Genomic DNA, 21,766 nt, shown 5'->3' with positions numbered 1-21,766 from the left:
CCACCCCCACCCCCCAAACAAAATAAAAGCAAATTAAATTCCACAGCAATAAGGTGAGCCTACTGGCATATCATGGAATAATATAAAATCCTTTTAGGAAGAATAGAGCACGTGAATTTCTGTAGGGCTTCTCCCAATTGTCCTTCACTAGCAGAGCTATGGAAACCTTGGGGAAATCGTTGTCAACAGCACCAAAGCCATTTTCCTGGGGTTTCCGCTGTTCTTCCATCAAAGTTACAGTGAATGATGTAGTATAAAGGGTTAATGCTAAATATGTAAATTGTCTACATCATCAGTGATGTAAGATCACATGACAACAGAATATGTTGAGAGATAGTTCTACGTAGAGCCTTGTGCTAAGCCTGTGTTGTACGTAGTTAGTAGAATATTCAATAAAAGGTGAAGTTTACCAACAGCCTTGCCTCCAGCAGTACCTGTAAATTCAGAACATGGCCACCCCCATCCAAGACCTGCAACAATGATAAGAGAAAAGATTGGGGGAACTGAACATAAAAGTAAGGAGAGGAATTGAACATAAAAGTAGTGATGTTATGCTTCAGTTATACAGGGCATTGCTGAGACTGCACCTCGAATACTGTGTGCAGTTTTGGTCTCCTTATTTAACGAAGGATGTAAATGCATTGGAGGTGAATCAAAGGAGGTTTACTAGATTGATACCTGGAATGAGTGGGTTGTCTTATGAGGAAAGGGGACAGACTCGGCTTGTTTCCTCTGGAGTTTAGAAGAGTGAGGAGCAATTTGATTGAAGTTCGCAAGATCCTGAACGGCCTTGACAAGGTGGATGTTGAAAGGATGTTTCATCTTGTGGGTTTTAAAATTAGCGGTCCCCTTTTTAGGACAGAGATGAGGATAATTTTTTTCTCTCTGAGGATTGTGCGACTTTGGAACTCTGCTTCAGAGGGTGGAGGAGGCGGGGTCATTAAATATTTTTAAGGCAGAGGTAGGTAGATTCTTGTTGGGTATGAGAATCAAAAGTTCTCGGGGTTCATTGGGAATGTGGAAATCGAAACACAAGAAGATCAGCCATGATCTTATTGAAGAGCAGAGCAGGCTCAAGGGGCCAAATGGCCGACTCCTGTTCCTATTTTTTATGTTATGTTCTAATTCAGGTGGACATCCCTCCCCTGGGTGTCAGCTACCTGGTGGCTTAGTGGGTGATCACCACCTGAGGCGATATTCAGCTCCTTGGCATGGAAAGATGCCCAGTTTTGATTGCTGGGCCTGTGCTGAGCTTTAGCCTTCGGGCCCTAACGTTGAGTTCACCTTAACCGCCCCTCCAACTTTCTGCTGCTGATAGCAAGGATGGCTGCATTAGAGCCATTCAGAGTGGAAAAATTGTGGATCTGTGCTTGGAGTGGGGGCTCCTCCATCTGTACATGGCCAATGGGGTGACCATGCCCCTGGAGTCCACTTGATTTCCTTCATTCAAGGGCCAAGGTAGAATTCTCCTTTACTCCAGTTTCCCAAACTTACCTTCCATTCAGCCATTCTGCTGTAATCATTTCACTCCTCTGAATCCAATATTGAGACTGGTCTCCTTATCTTCATCTTTTACCTTGAACCCACTCCCACCTTCCACTCTTTTCCGTGTTTTTTTATATTTGTTCACGGGATGTGGGTTTCACTGGCTGGGTCAGCATTTATTGCCCAGTCCTACTTGCCCTTGAGAAGGTGGTGGTGAGCTGCCTCCTTGAACCGCTGCAGTCCATGTGGTGCGGGTACACCCACAGTGCTGTTAGGGAGGGAGTCCCAGGGTTTTGACCCAGCAACAGTAAAGGGATGACTCTGGTTGGAGTAATTGGATGCAGTGCGGTGTTATGTAATAGAAAAGTAACACTGAAACAGAAAGAAAAAACCTACAAGACCTGCCTTGTTGGATAGTGCAGGAACTTGAGCAACATCAAGAAGAGAGGAAGAATGATAGGATATTAATGAGATGCGGAGGCTGAGATGGATGTATGGAGTAATGAGAAAGAACAGAACCAGGAATCAGCACACCAGAGGGTCAGTGAAGATTGTGGGAGCATCAGAGAAAGTAGCCAAGAAGGGATTGAAGTGATTATGGACATCTGTCCTGGGTGGCGAGGCGTATGATGGAGATGGGACTGCCAGGAAGAAGTGGAAGAGGAAGGCCCAAGACCAGGTGGTAAGATGCAGTGGCGAGAGACTTAAACGCAATGGAATTGGGAGAGGAATGTGTGACTGACAGGAGGAGATGGGGAAGGGAGATCAACCAGCATTGTGGTGACCCCAAGTAAAATTGGAGAAACTGAGAGAAGAAGAATAAAAATAGGAGACAGTGAAGGATCAGCAATATAGGTCCAGGTCAGGATGGTGAGTGGCTTGGAGGTGGCAGTGGGTCTGCTGCCCTTGTCTTTCTAGATGGTAGAGGTTGCGGGTTTGGAAGGTGCTGTTGAAGGGGGCTTGGTGAGTTCCTGCAACTGGTAGAGTATTTCCAGCATTTTCTGTTGTTATTTCAATGAGGGCTAAGTTCGTTTTGCTACAATTGGATTCAGTGCCATTGGGTTAGGGAAGGTGGGAGGAGAGGGGTTGATGAGGGTGTAAATCAGCCAGGGATTCTGTTCCTAATTGCTACCTGGTGACTCCTGTTCCAAAGCGTGGAGATTGGGGAAAGCCAGGACTGGCTCAGCTGTGAAGCCTCTGTGGTTGAATAGCCTGCAGCGCTTACTGTTGAGGCCCATCTTTGGTAAGGTATCAAATGTGCTGGTGAACTGCACATCAGCATGACTCAGGCCTTTGGGAGAAGAGGGACAGAGAAATGAATGAAACCATGATCCCAGCCAAATGTTGTTTTACACTTTTCATGCCAAGCTCAAATTTCAGTGCCTGACACATGACTTTTGTTAAGGACTCAGAGGATAATTCAGAAAGGATCGCTATTGTAAAATTATTTTCTTTAGAAACATATTTGATAGGTTGTGTGGGACAATGGGGGACTTTTTGTGTTTACTGAGCATCGTATTTCTAGAAATGTCTCTTTCTCCAGCAATCGTTCAAAAGCCTGGATGCGCAGTTTCACCCTGCCACTTTAAATCACAATCTTCTTTGATTGTGAAATAAGGGAGAGGTGAAAATGTAAACTGGAGAACAGCAGAGAGAGGGAGAGAGAGAGAGAGAGGTCAGTACACACAGCAGCTGTTAGCACAAATTATTCACTTCCTGGATATGGAGAAGATTATCTCTCCCGTTGAACACTGGCCTGATTGTGTGAGTCGCTGTGTTTTCATTCATTGCTGTACTTGAACTCCGGTAAGTTGGTTGCTCATCAAAAAAAAAACATTCTCAAGAAAACTCTGGCGTTTTCTGTAGTTAGTCAACTAGGCATTGTTCCTGTATGATCATGATTGCAATAAAATCCTTCTATAGATTGTGTTTTAAGATGGTTCCTTTAAAGGGTGCACACTTTTAAATTGAGCGTTTCGAGCTGGAGAGACATGTCTGAGCTGAGACAGTGATCTGACTGAAGATTTGCTTGTTTAACAAAACTCTCTTTGTGATTTGCTGTGATTCGATACTTCCCTTGCTTGATTATGCAACCGTTTTGCTCATTTTTAAAGATCATCTTCCTGGGTATTAGACGACAGGAATGCTTTGGAAGTTCCTTGTCATGTTATTGAGATGCCTCAAAGTGCGTCACACAATACCTGTCATGTAGGTAAACGCAACAGATAATCAGTGCCAGCAACATCCCATCAGATGAATGCTAATGTTTTATTATAGGGTTGAGGAAGGAAGGTTGGCCAGGGCACTGGAAGAGCTCTTTACCTTCTTGGAATAAGGCCGTGCGATCTTTAATGTACAGACAATAAGATGTAGGAGCAGAAGTAGGCAATTTGGCCCATTGAGTCTTCTCTGTCATTCAATGAGATCACGGTTGATCTGATAATCCTCAACTCCACTTTCCTGCCTTTTCCCCATAACTCTTGATTCCATTACTGATTAAACATCTGTCTATCTCCACCTTCAATATACTTAACAATCCAGCTTCTACAGCCCTCTGCCGTAAAGAATACCACAGGTTAACTACCCTCTGAGAGAAGAAATTCCTCCTCATCTCTGTTTTTAACGGGTGCCCCCTCACTCTGGGATTATGCCCTCCGGTCCTAGACCTCCCACAAGGGGAAACAACCTCTCAGCATCTGCCCTGTCAAGCCCTCTAAGAATCTTATATGTTTCAATAAGGTCACCTCTCATTCTTCTAAACTCTAATGAATAAAGGCCCAACCTACTCAACCCCTCCTCATAAGAAAATCCCTCCATTCCCGGAATCAACCTAGTGAACCTTCTCTGGACTGCATCCAATGCCAATATATCTTAGATAAGGGGACCAAAACTGTTCACAGTATTCTAGGTGTGGTCTCACTAGTGCCTTGAATAGTTTTAGCAAGACTTCCCTATTTTTATACTCCATTCCCTTTGAAATAAAGGCCAAAATTCCATTTTCCTTCCCTATTACCTGTTGAATTTGTATATTAGCTTTTTGGGATTCATGTACGAGGACTCCCAAATCCCTCTGTGCTGCAGCCTTCTGCAGTCTTTTTCCATTTAAATAATATTTAGCTCCTCTTCTTCCTGCCGAAGTGCATAACCTCACATTTTCCCACATTATATTCCATCTGCCACTTTTTTGCCCATTCACTTAACCTGGTTATATCCCTCTGTAGACTCCTTGTGTCTTCCTCACCATTTGTCTTTCCATTTATTTTTGTATCATTCGCAAACTTAGCGATAGTACATTCACTTCCCTCATCTAAGTCATTGATATATTTTGGAAAGAATTGAGGCCCCTGCACTGATCCCTGTGGCACTCCACTAGTTACAGTTTGCCATCCTGAAAATGCCCCCCTTATCCCAACTCCCTGTCTTCTACTTGTTAGCCAATCCTCTGCTCATGCTAATATACTACCCCCAACACCATGGGCTCTTCTCTTACTAAGTAGCCTTATGTGCAGCACCTTATCAAATGCCTTTTGGAAATCCAAATATATTACATCTACTGGTTCCCCTTTATCTATCCTGCCTGTTACCTCCTCAAAGAGTTCTAATAAATTTATTAGGCATGATTTCCCCTTCATGAAGCCATGCTGACTCTGCTTGATTAGATTATGTAATTCTAAATGCTTTGCTATTACATTCTTTATAATAGACTAAAACATTTTCCCAATGACAGATGTTAAGCTAACTGCCCTATAGTTACCTGACTTTTTGTCTCCCTCCCTTTTTTAATAAGGGTGTTACATTGGCAGTTTTCCAATCCTCTGGGACTTTTCCAGAATCTAAGGATTCTTGAATGATTAATATCAGCACATCCACTATATCTGTAGCTGCTTCCTTTAATATCCTAGGATGCAACCCATCAGGTCTAGGGGACTTATCGGTCTTTAGCCCCATTAGTTTCCCTCACACTTCCTCTCTAGTGACAGTTATTGTATTTATTTCCTCACCCTCTTTTTTCCCTTGGTTATTTAGTATTGGAATGCTATTAATATCATCTACTGTGAAGACTGAAGCAAAGTATTTATTCAACTCCTCTGCCATTTTCTGGTTCCCCATTATTATTTCCCCAGCCTCATTCTGTAAGGGGCCAATGTTCACTTTGGTCTCTCTCTTTCTTTTTATATATTTAAAGAAGCTCTTACTCTCTGTTTTTATATTGTTTGCTAGTGTACCCTCAAAGTTTATTTTCTCCCTCTTATTTTTTTTGGTCATCTTTTGTTGGTTTTTAAAACTTGCCCAAACCTCTGGCTTACCCTAATCTTTGCCATAATGTATAGCTGTCCAGGCAGATAGAACCTTGGTTTAATTATTCTTGGGGCAGCACCTCAGACAGTGCAGCACTCTCTCTCTACAGTACAAAGGAGTATCAACCCAGATTGGTGGCATATATTGACACCACGAGTCCTGGGCAGAATGGGGATGATTGGAGTAAATCGCCCATTAATCATGCCTGGAGGTTGCACTGTTGTAAGTGACTGGGATTGATTTTAAGCAGGTAATTTGCATTTTGTTACCATCCTCCACTTATTGCATTTTGCTGGAGAAATAATCCTACTTTTATTGGGAGAGTCTGCTGCACTTTAGGTCATGAGTTTGGAGAATCTGTAAATTAAAACCACAAGTTTTGCCCCAACTAATTGGCTGCAAAGTAGTGCTAATATTCACACCCGCCTGGATTATGTGCTTGTCCTTGCTTGGAAAGTAAGATTTGTAGTCGACTTGGTGGACACAAGCATTTCATAGAACTACTTTCATATCCACGATGATGCCAGAGATGAGAAACTATAGTTATGGAGAGCGATTTTGGTTGAGGAATTGTTTGCATTGAAAAGGATAAGTGAAGATTTAATAGGGACTTTGAAAATTCTGAAAGGTTTTGATAGGCTGAGTAGGGAAATTCTAATTCCCCTGGTTGGGTAATCAGTAACAAGTGGAGTAATCAGTAATCAGTGGAGTAATCAGTGGAGTAACAAGTGGAGTAATCAGTAACAAGTGTCATCAATTTAAACTTGTTATGAGGAGAGTGAGGAGCAAGATGTTAGAGAAATTTCTTTAAATGGATGCTTGTTAGATATTGGATTGCTTATCTTCGAATCCTAAAATGAAACAGCACAGATGGAGGCCATTTGGTCCATTGTGCCTATGCCAGCCCTTTGAAAGAGCTATCCAATTAATTCTGCTCGCGCTGTTCTTTCTCCATAACCCTGCAAATGTTTCCCCTTGGGTTATTTATCCAATTCCCTTTTGAAAGTTGTTATTGAATCCGTTTCCACCGCCATTTCAGATAGTGCATTCCAGGTGGTAAGAACTCGCTGCATAAATTGATCTCCCCCCCCCCCCCCCACCTCATGTTATCTGTGGCTGCTTCGCTAACTACTTTAAATCTGTGCCCTCTGGTTCCTGACTCTTATTGTTATCAGGAATAGTTGAGGCCAGCATCATTGCTTTTTTAAAGAGAAGATCGGACAAACATTTTAAGCAGAAGGCCAGGTGATTGGGAGAGAACAAGACAATTTTTAGGAATATAGGAACATAGCACATAGGAGCAGGAGTAGGCAATCTGCTCCGCCATTCAATATGGCTGATCTGGCTGTGCTCTTAGCTCCACTTTCCTGTCTGCCGTCCATAACTCTTGACTCCCTTGTCTATCAAAAATCTACCTAACTCAGCCTTGAATATACTCAATGGCCCAGCAATTCTGGATTGCTCTGACAAATTACTGGCATTGGTATGATGGGTCAAATGGCCTCCTTTTGTGCTTTGATAGTCAATGGTTCTACGCTTCACCACGTAATGAGCTCACACTGTCTGCCGTGCTTTCAGGATCAAAGTGAAGATTTGGACACTTCCCCACAAGGAGGATTGGGAAGCTGTAGTGACTGGTGAACAGAAACATTATGGAGGCACTCATAGTGGGTGTCCTGTTGTTGAATGTGGAATCTGTACATAAAATAGAGAAAACTAGAGATGATTTTTCCTTTACTTGATTACAAAAAATTTCCACAAGGAGTAAAATAATAGAATTAATACACTTGCAATTGTGAGACATTTGTGGCAGAATACAGATTGGATGAGTAGACACTCCAGAAATTGGCCCTCCAATTGAATTTACATGTAGGATAGACCTATTAGGGATTGGTGGGTCTCCTACTCTTAATCAACATTTGTAAAACCAGCTAGGTTTTTATAACCATCAGGTAGCTCTCACAGTCATTTGACCAGTCTATATGTTGCCAGATTTCAGTACCACAGCCTGCCTCAATCCTTGGGATACTAGTCCAGTGCCATAACCACTAGTCTGCTGTACTCATATAGCTGCGCTGTTGTGTGCTTGCTATTTATAAGTATGGTATTACCCTACCAAAAACAGCATTTTGAACTAACACACTCAAAACCTTCATTAACAGTCGGCAAGTTTGTTCAGAGAAGAGAGGTGTGATTTTCTGACTGCCAACTGAGTCTTAGCCAGCAACAGTGCGCATCCAGACATTTAAGACATTAATGCTACAGTACCTCTTTGAAGGAGCCAAAAGGTTTTGACATGCTTATGTTTTCATTGTAGTTAAAAGTTGATACACATTTACTATTTTACTGGATCGATTTGTAAATAATGTATTCTTTTGTGATCTCATCAGGATGAGCTGATTGGAATTATCTCCAAGAAAACTGCTTTTAGATTGAAGCGGACGTAAATGTTACAGAGCTGCCAACTGTGACTCAGTTGGGGTTTGACTTGCTGTGACATATGGAGGGTGTGAATTAAGCTCAGTTAGATTTTGCTTATATAATTCATACAAAGACTGTATTCACAAGTACAGTGTTACATTATGTCAAAATTTTTTAATTTTTAGTGTATACGTTGTGCTTATTAAGACGGGTGTTGTCACTGCTGGGGAGTTGGAAATGTTTTAGGGATGCACGTCAGCACCTAATGTTGCCAGATCATGCATCTCATGAACTGGATGTAAAATAAAGGTTCCCATGCTCTGTCCCAATAATGTTTCAACCCCAACTTCAAAATAGGATGAATCCCTTTTATTTCCTGGCTAGCCTCCCACATTTTACTCTTTGTAAACTTGACAACATTCAAAGCTCTGCTGCCTATGTCCTAACTCGCACCAAGTCCCGTTCATCCTTTGTTCCCTGACCTACATTGGCTTCCTGTAAAGCAACATTTCAATTTTAATTCCCATCTTTATCTTCAAATCCCTCCTTGACTTTGCCTCTTTGCATCTCTGTAATTCCCTCAAACCCCACAATTCACCAAGATATCAGTGCTCTAATTCTGGCCTCTTGAGCATCCCCAAGTTTAATCACTTTACAATTGGTGACCATGCCTTCAGCTGCGTAGGCCCCATTAGGCCTGGAATTCTGCCCTAAACCTCTCTACCTCTCTTTCCTTCTTTAAGAGACTCCTTAAAACCTACCTCTTTGACTAAGATTTTGGTGATTGGGCCTAATATCTCCTTATGCAGCTCGGTGTCATATTTCATTTTCTAATGCTCCTGTGGGGAGATGAGAGCATAGTGGTAATGTCACTGGATGGGTAATCTAGAGGCCTGGGCAAATTGCTCTGGGGACACAGGTTCAAATCCACCGTGGCAGCTGGTGGAATTTAAATTCAATTAATAAAAATAAACTGGAATTGAAGGCTAGTGTCAGTAACGGCAACCATGAAAACTATCATTGATTGTTGTAAAAACTCATCTGGTTCACTAATGTGCTTGGTCTGGCCTACATGTGACTCCAGACCCGCAGCCATGTGGTTGACTCTTAACTGCCCTCTGAAATGGCCCCGCAAGCCACTCAGTTTAAGGGCAATTAGGGATGGGCAACAAATCCTGGTTTTGCCAATGACACCCACATCCCACGAGAGAATAATTTTTTTAAAAAAAAGTGCCTAGGGGCGTAAAGGACTCTAATATAGATACAAGTTGTTGTTCTAATGCCAGTGTCTTTATTGTTTTTTTTTAAAGTGAGCGTGTAACTTTAGTCACAACTAATGCAGAATATTGGGAGTGAATGGAAAACCAATCAAAGTAAAGAAAAATAATGGGTCTAGTGTAAAATCGGCTGCCAATTTGCTAACATCTGTTTTACACCACTGCCCATAGCGAATTTTACCCACTTGGATTTTTCCACCTTGATCAAAGGCTTTCATTATAGAAGTTTATACTATGCAGAATATCATAGAGAAACCTGGACAACTATTTTATGTTGAACTATAACTGTAGGATAACTGGACATAAAAAACTGTTAACAGGCAAGTTCAGAATATCAGAATTTACATAAGGAATTTTTTCCCCTTATTCTTTCATGGGATATGGGTATCGCTGGCAGGTCCAGCATTTGTTGCCCGCCCCTAATTGCCCTTGAACTGACTGGCTTACTGGGCCATTTCAGAGGGCAGTTAAGAGTCAAGCACATTGCTGTGGGTTTGGAGTCACATGTAGGCCCAGACCAGGTAGGGTTGGCAGATTTCCTTCTGTAAAGGGCATTAGTGAATTAGATGGGTTTTTATATGACAATCAATGGTAGCTTCATGGTCACTGTTACTAGCTTTCAATTCCAGATTGATTAATTGAATTTAAATTCCATCAGCTGCCATGGTGGGATTTGAATCTGTGACCAGAGGATTAGCCTGGGCCTCTGGATTATTAGTCCAGTGACATTACCACTACATCACCATCTCCCAGTGTGTGTAATGTGCAGTGCCTGGAATGGACTTGGTCAGATGGTGGAGGGAAAAAAAATCTCTGGAATCATTCAAGAGGTAATGGGGGATGAACCAGATTGGCTGAATAGTCTCCCTTCTTTGCATTTCTCTGGAAGCAGATGTTATATCAATTTAATTTAGGCTTCAGAGACATAGATTCCTGCCCTCTAAAACAAACTTATCAGAAAATTAGCTAAAAGATCTCAAAAGGGAAACTGCTCTCTAGAACCATAAGAAAAGGAGCTGGCCATTTAGCCCCTCAAGCTTCTCTGGCATTTAATCAGATCATGGCTGATCTGTACCTCAACTCCATTCACCCTCTTGGCTTCATATCCCTTTATACCCTTACCTAACAACAAAAAAACTAACCATCTCAGTCATGAAACCTCCAGTTGTCCCAGCTTCTGGGGAGGGAATTTTATATTTCTATCACCTTTTGTCTGATAAAGTGCTTCTTGATTTCCCTCCTAAATGGCTTTTCTCTAATTTTATGGTTATGTTTCTGTTATATTCCTGACAGATCATTCTGTCTTCTTGATGTTCTTTGTTACATAAATAATTGGCATTGTGCAATCTACACTGAGAATAAACATACAGATTAGAAAGTGGAAGTATGGAAAAGGAATATTATTCATGAAGATGAGCAGCAGTTCCTTTTTAATTTTTTTTAACCTGCAGCCCATTTCCCTAATTGTCTGTCACAGCTTCCTGAACTGTAAAAAGGTTAACTCTATTAACAGCAAATGCTGAAATATACAGGCAGATCGATCAACATGGGAAAAGATAAAAGACAAGGTTAACATTTCATATTGAGATGTTTGATCAGGATTGAGTTGTGAGAAAGAACCTGACTCTGAAATATGAAGCCTGTCTGTCCCCTTTCCTGTAGCAGATAGAATTAATGAGTATTTCTAGCATTTTCTGTGATTATTTCCAGCATTGGTTGTTTTTTCAAATCTTTTTATACTTGATCGGCAGTCAGGAGGTTGCCTGCATTCAAAGGGAGTCTTTTTGTACTTTGCAATGACTCATAATGTCAAGCAAATGTCTGTGAAATAAAAAGAGGGGGATTGGGGGGGAGGGATAATTCACATTGTTCCATTATGAATAGCTGACCTAGGTCTGCTTCATGGGGATATATTGCTTCTAAATTGCACACTGTTACTGTCTACAAAAATGATTGGTACCAATCAGGCATCTCACTTAGAATCTGACCCTCCTTGACACCTGAGTATTAAGAGCTGACAAAAATATCTTGCCGGTAAAAGGAATGAACACTCAGAGATGTATAATTTTGGATTGATGTTGACAAAAGCTCTTTTACTTGATCCCCAGATACCTACCTCCAACTTTGGAAGAGCATCGTTTATTGCATTATTCGCTGACTAGCTGCAACTGGGGCTATGGTGGCACTGTTTTAGCCACGTGCTAACTTTAGTGGGAAGCACACTTTAGTATAAGAGTCTGGCACATATAGGGTTAACGTGGGACTGAGTACAGTACCGCCCACACAATGATGTCAAGGAACACATGACCCATACCTAGGAGTAAGTCTAGTTTGAACCCTTTAGTCTATATATGTAAATAGTTCTTGTAGTTAATAAATGCATATAGTTAACTGACTTAAGGCTATGAAGACTTCATTAAGACCTACTGAATGGTATCCAAAACCCTACAACATGGTGGCAGCGAATGGAAAACACCAAAATCTCGTAAAAAGATGCAAGGATAAACTAAAATCCTGCAAGATTAAAGAAACATTCAAAGAAGCAGTCTGACCTGAAGAAATGCTTGGGAAAGCAGACGCACAGAGGAAAATCGCCAGGGAAAAGCCCTCTAGAAGCTGAAGGTAGAAATTAAAAATTCCTCACTGCACCAGAAGATTCTATAGGATCGCTTGGACGTGCAGTTTCAATTCCCAGAGTGCAGAGTCAGCAAACCTAGCAAGAGTGAGCTAAAACTTTTAAATTCCAGATTAAAGCGAATCCTGAAATTTAAAAAAAAAATAGCTCACTGGTCAGGAATTGCTGTTTAAAAACTCTGTTGGAAAATCTGGATTCCCAAGTCAGCACCTGAATATGTGGCATTCGGGCTTAGTCTCAGAAGGAAAAAGAAATTAGTTTGGAAAAATCGCGACTAAAGAATCGGCTTTAAGGACGAGCAAAGGTCAGGATTCAATGCTTTCACAACCCTAAAGCATAATGCTGACATGGAGAAGTCTGCAGTTAGTTGGTCCAAGCAGCCATTGTTTAAAACTGAGCATGAGCGCCATTGCAGCAGGAGCCTGCCAAAACTGGCAAGCTCGAGTAGTCCCTTTGTCTTCAAATGAATGACGGCGCCATCTTGAATTTCAGCAGCTTCTTAAGGCAGAGCCTACTCTTTAATATTTTTTAACCATGCACAGGAATTCCACTCCTCCAGATCAGTTTGGATTATCCAAGGCCTAGATCAATCACATAATTGGAGACTTTGGAAAAAAAGATTCCTTAAGGTACACGATTGCTCCAGGTCTGGATAAAAAGACAGAAGCTGAACAAGTTAACACAATGCTTTAGTTGGTAGGCCCAATAGTGGACATTGCTGGACAAGGAATCAATGAACCATCTGCCAAATTTGAAGAAGTACTAAAATCATTCGTTGCTTATTTTAACCTAAGAAGTAACAAAATCCCTGAAAGGGCTAAATTTTATAAGCATGTCCAGTAGCCAGAAGAACCTGTTGACTCCTTCTTTAATGAGCTGCATACGATAGCTGAAGGCTGCGAATACAGAGACCCTAAAATCTGAACTTACCAAGGATAGAATAGTTGTAGGAGTAGCAGACGAAGCACTCTCAGACATACTGCAAGCGAAAGGAGATCTAACCCTTGAGAAAGCTATTCAGATAGTTAGGCAGTCTGAACTCTGTGTGCAGCCCAGGTCCATTTTAGAACCATGGTAAAGTTACGGTGCAGAAAGAAGCCATTCAGCCCATCATGTCTGCGCCGGCCAAAAAAAGAGGAAAAAAGACATTTTAAGAGGAGAAAGTAAACCGTGGTACAAAGGAAACCCCACAGTCCAGTTAGTTAAACAGCACAGAAACAGGGTCACTCCAGGCCAAGGGAAGCAATACCCTAACAGACCAGTAGAGTGACCATTGCCAGCACTGTGGAGCAAAGTGTCCCCACAGCCGAGATCGATGTCCTACAATTTCAGCCAATGCTTTCAATGTAGCAGAATTGGACACTTCGGCAAACCGTGCAAGGCCAAAACATCTAAACACACAGAAGACCAACAGATAATTCATGAGGGTGAGTGCACACCAAGTGGACACACAGCCATGCTTTTTGGGGAAGGTCAAAAATCCTGGATTTTCATTTTGGAATATGGACATTTAAGTTAATGGTCACCTCACAAACTTTAAACTGGACATGGGAGCCAGTTATGGTCCTACTGGACAAAGAACTGTGGCTGAGAGACTTCTGGCTTCGAACAACAGCCACACCAATCTATGGGCCCGGAGGAATCCAACTTTCTGTCAGAGACATGATTCTGGAACCACTAAGATATGGCGGCAAACTAATCTTCGAGCTGATGTACATCATCCGTAACTAGTCTTTTTCTATCTTGAGCAAAGATGCCAGTGGAGTCCTGAATCTCCTTAAAATGGCAGAAGATGTCAAGACAGTGCCCATTGTAAATTATACAGAACTGCAAGTTCCCGAGAACTCAAACAAGAAGGAATATCCTAACTGGGACTTCAGCTCTGAACCATCTTCTCTCTTTTCAGAGCAGGTTTGTCCATTTTCATTATAGGTGCCGGAAAGCCCTCACTGGTCAGACTTGCCAACTGCTCAGATGGTTACCATGATGCCTCCAATGGAGGATAGACAAGAGCAACCATCAGCCAGAAGAGTGTCAGCCTCCGGCTCTGACGACTGTTGATGAGGTCAACAGTGTGACCACAGAGCAGACGCTGCAACTCCTAGCCAGCATGACAGGGCCACAGACGATGCTGAAACTAAGTATCAGCTGTTCATTGCAGACAGCACATTACATAACCAAACACAAAGGTGAGTTTAGTAAAAAAAAACACATCCTCAGAACAGGAATGGCTATCTTCCATCACAATGGACGACCCATATGATGAAAGAAGAGGAGAAAATGGTACGAAGACTAGCACAACGTTCACTTAACCAGCAAGAAACGGGATGGATCAACAACCACCGATCACCAAAACTGCCAAATCGCCAAAGAGCGGTTCAATACCAAGGATTGGAAAAAGATGACAAAAGGATACCTAGATGCCAAGATAACCTCCAAATCAACAGAGTTTACCTGCAACTACAGAGCCTACCACTCCTGCAAACAAGATATGGAAGGGTTATAAGCCTTCAGACCGCCTGAACCTATGAACTCTGAAACTTAAAGGGAGGTAAAGGGGTAGTAATAACGATGCAACTACATGGGGTAAACTAGAATAACTTGAAATACATTGGATAAAGACTTAGGGGTGGTGTAGTATAAGGGTCTGGCACATACAGGGTTAACGTGGGACAGAGTACAGTACCGCTCACACAGTGATGTCAGAGAACACATGACCCCTCCACCTAGGAGTCAGTCTAGTATTGGACAGGGCCATGTGCACAAGCAAGACATTTTCTAGTTTGAACCCTTTACTGTATATATGTACATAGTTCTTGTAGTGAATAAATGCAGTTAACCTACTTAAGACTACGAAGACTTCATTAAGACCTACCGAATAGTATCCAGCACCCTATAATACACATCTTAAATAAACTCACACAGTACAGGTACATGTACCCCACGTGCATGCATTTACTGACAAACATCTAACACTTTCAGCACAAAACTTTACAGACTTTCTCTTTCACCAAAATTTGGAATTCTTTCATGAATTAGTCAGAACCAGCACATTTTAATGCAGCCTTTAGTTTCTCGACTAGTTGTGGTTTTACTTCAACAGAGAGATTCTCAAGAATGCTTACTCACTCAACCAAACTGAGGCAAATGTGGAATAAGCATTTTAAACATTTTCAACTTTCTATCACCCACCATCTAATTTATGTGTTTCCGACATTACAATGGTCACTACTTTTCAAAAGTATTTCAAAAGCTCTTTGGGACATTCTGACGTTGCAAAAGACACTATATATATATGCAGGTTCTCCCTCCCTATTGTTTGCAGAACAACTTTCTAAACAGCTCTCGCAGTGATTATCATTCGGGGAAACTTGAGAAAGTCACACAGCTTCTCAGTGGTGATAGAGAGGAGGGGGCTGGTGACATTACATAAAGAAAGAACTTGTAATGCCTTTCACAACCTCAGGATGCCCAAAGCGCTTTGCAGCCAATGGAATATTTTTTGAGGTGTGTTCACTGTTGCACTGTGTGAAGCACAGCAGCCAATTTGTGCACAGCAAGCTCCCACAAGCGGCAATGAGACAATGGACAGGAGAACCTGTTTTGGTGATGTTGGTTAAGAGATGAATATTGACTGGACTATATTAAGTGCTCAAGTTTCTGAATGGGATTTTAAACACACAGCTTTTTGACTCTGAGGCGGGACTCCTTCCACTGGACCGGGGCTGACAGGAAGGCACTAAAAATGGCTGGGATGGGAAAAGAGAAAGTTGTAACACTGAAATTGGGGAAGGTTAGAAGCATTATTAGATCATTGTACGCTTTATTTGTCAGTGCTTCCTGTTGATCGTCGATGACCAAAATGTAAAATTATTCCAATTATTAAGGTTAACAGTCCCTAATGCCAGACACAATAAAGAATAAATAAACACAATTGTTAGAAAGACCAAAAAGTGAAAGATTAAAAAAGGAGCCTCTCAGGGCAGTTACACAGCTTTTTGTTTCCAATGCACATTTAGCAGTGAAGACATTAAAAATAAATTTGTATTGTGCCTACATTCCTGGGATAACTAATGCATTAAACTAGCTGTCGCAGGAGGCAATCAACCACACATTTAATCTTTAATCTAACATGTTGTAACCAACTCAAGTGCATCCCAAAACACAACAGTAGTATTTTGTTTTGTTTGCTTTCTTTACACTGTAAAATGCAAATGCCCATTTTGAAGTTTTTTTTAATTTAAAAGTGCAGCACGCTCATTGTGTGAGGCACTTTGTTGTAATATTCCACACCCCCACTCCATCCCCGCCATTTCTGCCCTCATGTCCTGAATACTTTGGGGGAAGATCTTAAGTTTGTGAGATAGGGTAACAGGGGGGAATAGTGGGTCAGCAGTCCGCTTTACATCTCTCCCACTTCTTATTTCCATTGAAGTTGCTTGGGTTATGACCTGTTGTACAAATCGCACAAAGTCAAGATCTAACCCATTGACTTTGGTGTCTGGATCCTCTTACTCCATCAACAAATGGCCATTCTTCATGCTGCTGCCATGACAGTGAGTGCCTTGAAGCCGTGGGACAATGAGGGGCATCACAACTGAGTTCAGCCCGACGACAGGCATTGGTACATGCACCTTTGTGGCAGGAATCAGTGAATAGTGATCAGGTAATTCGCCATTTCCCCACCTCCCACCAGTCCAGATGCACCCAGGACAATTGATAGTTGGTTCTCCACATGAGTTCCAGTCCTAGCCATGGTAATAACATTCACACATCTCCTAATGCCAGGTGACCAAGAGGCATTGCAGAGACGTATATCATGGGAGGATGTTTAAGATGAACCTCTATCAAGCTCCCACTCTCTCTTTTCTGCCTTTCCCTATATTTTCAGGTTTCCCTTTGTAACAACACCTCTGAAGCTCATTTTGACTTTGTCTTTCCATGTCAGTATTTGCCATTTGTATAAACTTCACACTTTCCACAGCTATCTCTGTGATTTGATGATTTTCTGTGTATAATTAATCTCGTGTTTCTCTTCTATTGAACCCATTTACATGAAGTATACCAATAGGTTATGACAATTTTCTCAACTCAGTGTCTGAGTATTTACATGATCCAGTAGAAGATGAGAGGCTACTTTATTTTCCATGTAGTAAAAGGAACTTATTTATAAACAAATAATCATCATATCAGTCATTTTAAAATCAAAATTTAAAACCTAACTCTTTGGCCAAGCTTTTAGTTCTTTACCTATGTAACTTGTGTCAAATTTTGTTTTATAATGTCCCTGTGAAGCACAATGGGATGTTCTAATATATTAAAGGCACAATGTAAATGCAAGTTACTGTTGTAAGTTTGGTTCAGGAAGCGTAAAGATACCTGGTGTCACCAAATCATGGAAACCAGTTATTGAACAACAGATTTTCTTCAAGGCAGATGCAATGTTATACTTCGTGGTTGCTCGCATAAAGTAAATGTCAGGAAAGTCCAGAGCCGATTGTTATTCTCTGTTGCTCGTTGCTCGCCCTGTTTTTCTCTATATTATTCTGACTCCGTGTTTGATCTCGCTGTGGTTTCTCACTCACATTGTCTGTATTCCACTCACCTCTGTTTTTCCTCTTTCCTCTATCTCTCCCACCTTGCTCTGAAAGACAAACACACTTAGAATTTCCACAGTGCTTCTTCAAATTGCCCAGTGTCACTTTGGTGGAAGATTGGCAGAAATCCTGGACATTAGTTGCCGTTTACACCCATTAGTCTAGGGTACGTTTTGGTTTTTTGGTTGCCCAGTCAATTCCGGCAGCAAAGAGGTATCCTTCCCCCAAATACCCCCACCCCCTCATCACTTTGAGGCTCCGGTTTCATTTAAACTCAGCAGGCAATGTGCAAGGAGCGCTAAACTGGAGTTGAATGCAGTTCACAAGATCAAAGCCTGAAGATTCGACTGGGTTAGCCACCAGTAAGGTGAGCAGATCTGTTACCATGCTGCCAATTGCTGTAGATGTATTTACACTGAAGATTTTCCTCTGGTCTTCCATGTTCTCTTTCCTTTCCTCCTTTGATATGCTTGGGTAAAGTTCTTCTGGTATCTGTAGCCCTACCTGTGCTCAAGTGCCTACTCTACACAGCGCTGAAGCTATCCAGCTCTACTTGAAGTGTGGCAGCATTGACTGGAAAGAGCTTGCTACCAATTGTTCAAAATGGTGACAACTTGTCCATCAAGCTACATCATGCTTCAAGTCACAAGGTCTTAATGATGAGCCAAAGCGGCGGCAGAGAAGAAAGGAAAAGGAAGCAAATCCTGCACTCCGGACCCCACTACCTCATGGGATGCCCTACCCCACGCGCCCAAAGATCTGTGGGGCCAAAATTTGGCCTGCTCAGTCACATGAAGACGCAAACCAGAAACTTGAGTTTGACCTTGAGCAGATGTCATCCTCGAATTGAGGGACAACTGATGACTCTTTAGAGTGAATGGCAGGAGGTTCTCCTATCGTAGGGTATATCACACAGAGATCTCTGATCCTGTGCTCAGAGTGATAGTATTAAGCAGAGTCTTAAAGGAGCAGAGAGAGGCAGGGCAGTTTGGAATTCCAGCACTTATGGCTCAGACAACTGAAGGCACGGCTGCCAATCGTGGGGCAAAAGAATTGGGGAATGCCCAAGAGGTGAGAGCTGGAGGAATGTAGAGTTCTTGGAGATTTTGTCTGATTGCACACCTGTGAAGTGCCTTAGGATATTTTACAATGTTAAAGGTGCTGTATAAATGCATGTTGTTAGCTGTCAGGTTCTAGGAGGTCACAGAGATGAAGAGACCCACTGTCTCCTTCTTTGGTTTGGTGTCAATTTTTGTCTGATAAGACCCCTGTGAAACACCTTGGGTCATTTCTCTACACCAAAGGCACTGTATAAATGCAAGTTGCTCTTGTTTGTTTGTTGTTGTCTGCTCCCAATGGTCTGTACAATCCATACTTTCAGCTGAGGGATCACTGACCTGAAAAGGGATTCTTTGCTCATGTCTCTCCTTGTTAGCTGGGGAAATTGGGGCCAATTGTCACTCTTTAGCAAACTCAACAAAAGCCCAGGAATTGAGCATGGGGGTCTTCTGGTCTGTTTGGCTTAATGTTCTACTGGCTGATGCCCCTACTCACTAGATCTGTGAGGGAAATCTTTTATCAATGTATTTTATTTGCATTCATTTATAGGTTCCCTTGTTATTATAATCGTCGGACTTTCCAGCACAGAAGATCTTGCAGCTCATGGTATCTGTGCTGGCTCTTTGCTAGAACAAGAATCCTAATTTCTTGTTCTATCTCATTGAAGTAAAGACTTGCTTTTATATGGAACCTGTTACAATATCAGGATGTCCTAAAGTGCTTTACCTGCAAGGGAGTACTTTTTTATGACGTGTAACCGCTGTTGTGATGTAGGAAATGCAGCAGCCATTTTGTGCACAGCAAGATCCCACAAACAGCCACGTGACAATAATTAGATAATGTTTCTTTTGATGTTGGTTAAGGGACAAACATTGGCTAGGACACTGGGGATAACTCCTCTGCTCATCAAACTAGTGCCAAGGGATCTTTTACGTTCACCTGAGTGGGCAGATGTTGCACCGGTTTTAACACCTCACTTGAAAGGCAGCACCTCTGGCAATGCAGCATTCTCTTAGTGCTGCACTTGGGTTATCAACTTTGACTTTGTAATGAAATCTCTTGGAGTGGGACAGTTGAGATTGCTACCAGCTGAGCCATAGGTGACTTGTCATCTTCTCGCCTTCTATTTGCCTTACTTAGGAATAGTTATTGAGTTCTCTCTAAAGGGCACAACAGCCTTTACTTTAACAGCTCCTAATGATGAAGACCTCCCATGCCTTTGCACAAAAGGCCAAAGTACATAGGATTACAAAGGTTATAAGGTACAGAAACAGCCACTCGGTCCAATCAGTCCATAACGATGCTCATATTCTACTCAAACCACTTCCCATCTTTCCTCATCTAAATCTAACAGTGTAGCCTTCTATTCCCTTCTCCTAGTTATTGTCCAGTTTCCCCTTAAATGCATCTGTACTATTTGCTTTAGGCACCCCCGAAGGAGCGAATTCCACATTCTTACAACTTGTTGGGTAAAGAACTTACTTCTGAGTTCCCGATTGGTTTTCTTGGTGACTATTTTATACTGACGTCTTCTAGTTATGCTCTTCCCCACAAGAGGAAACATTGTCTCTGTATCCGTTCGATCAAACCCTTTCATCATTCTAAACACATCTATTAGTTCACCCCTCAGGCCAGAATTTTCCAGCCCTGTTGGCGTCGGGCCTCATGGTGGGCGGGTGGTGGGGGGAGGGGGGAGCAATACGATGAGAAGGCCAAAAATTGTTTTATGCCATCGTGAAACCAGTTTGTGCTCATCCGCTCAACGTGCCAATGGCGGCTGCATTTCCCCTGGGCGCACTTCGGGAATGTCATTTTAATACCTTTGCATCTGATTATAAGCCCTGCTCACCGGGATCAGCACCCCCCACGTCAAATTTACCACCCACGTCGGCGTGACTTCAGAACGGCGCGCTTCACCGCTACGTTGGCATGTCAGCATTATCACCTCAGCCTGAAGATGGATGGACTCCTCCATCATGCCTTGCAATCTGAGGAGTGCAGTGGACATCCCTTTCTGATGTTCCTGAGCTTGCCTTTGCAGTTCCAGCAACTGACTTATGAGTCACCCAGGGGCTCGTCATCAGTTTCAGGCTCAGCAGATTTCTGGTCTCCAGCAGTCCTCCAAGTGCTGGAAACCTGGGAAGACCCTGCCTCTTCCTGTTGTGGATCAGACAGGGCGATGTTCTCACCAGATTGTGATCCCATGGCTACTCTAGAACTAGGTCCCATTGAAGTGTGCATCTCTGCGCTGGTGGACGGATGAGCGCTGTGAAGGGTCTTCAATGAGGGTGTCATTAGATTCTTCTTCTGAGGTGTCTTCGGGGTTTCAGTCGAGGATCTGACTTGTGGACCCCCTCGGATGCCTCCTAGCTGTACCTGCAAAAGCAAGGAGAGATAATTAGTGCAGGGCAGGGGACTGTGGAACAGGGGAACTGATTGTCTAATGGATGTTGCACTGCTGGATCCTCACTTGGTAGAGCACCACCGACCTCACTGTCAGCACAGGACCAGTCCAGATACTCGCTGTCTAGCTGGATGGTTCTATTTTCAAAATCTGTGAGGGCCTTGATCTCAGGCATTCCTCCACCAGTCTGCGACCCCTGCCTTTTGTTGTGTGCCAGCTTGTCCTGCATGAAGACAGATGGAGAGGGCGTAAGCAGGACTCCTGCCAGGCCAGATGAGAAGGATGCCTGGCATGTGTGGGTGATGAGTGGTGCCATGGATGGGATGAGAACACGATCCACAGGGCAGATGAAGGTGTGTGAGAGAGAATGAATGGCGATGTCCCTTGAACTGGCAGTGAGTGAGATCCCTGTGGATGTGTGATGGGTTTGTGAGTGTGTGAGTTGATGGTGATGAGAAGAGTGACTTACCCTGGCAGAACACAGGAGATTATTCGTCCCTTTTCGGCACTGGGTGGCTGTCTGTCCTCTTTTTCAGGGTGTTGGCACTGACTATCCCTGCAACCACCTCCCATATTGGACTGGATGACC

At 42.6% G+C, this 21,766-nt stretch overlaps 1 protein-coding gene across 1 annotated transcript in view; it reads left to right on the top strand.

Moving 5' to 3' along the window:
* Positions 1–2,052: 2,052 nt before the first annotated feature.
* Positions 2,053–21,766, top strand: part of LOC121279972 (ETS domain-containing protein Elk-1-like) — a 93,703-nt gene continuing 73,989 nt past the window's right edge. Inside the window, exon 1 of the mRNA XM_041191595.1 lies at positions 2,053–2,167. Within this exon, the coding sequence (XP_041047529.1) occupies positions 2,112–2,167 (56 nt within the window). The 5' untranslated portion in view covers positions 2,053–2,111. The remainder of the gene's footprint in view (positions 2,168–21,766) is intronic.

The sequence above is a fragment of the Carcharodon carcharias genome, chromosome 7 (genome assembly GCF_017639515.1).
Source record: "Carcharodon carcharias isolate sCarCar2 chromosome 7, sCarCar2.pri, whole genome shotgun sequence".
NCBI lineage: Eukaryota > Metazoa > Chordata > Chondrichthyes > Lamniformes > Lamnidae > Carcharodon > Carcharodon carcharias.
Note: the sequence above shows the minus strand (reverse complement) of the source record. Positions and strands in the feature narration are given on the sequence as shown.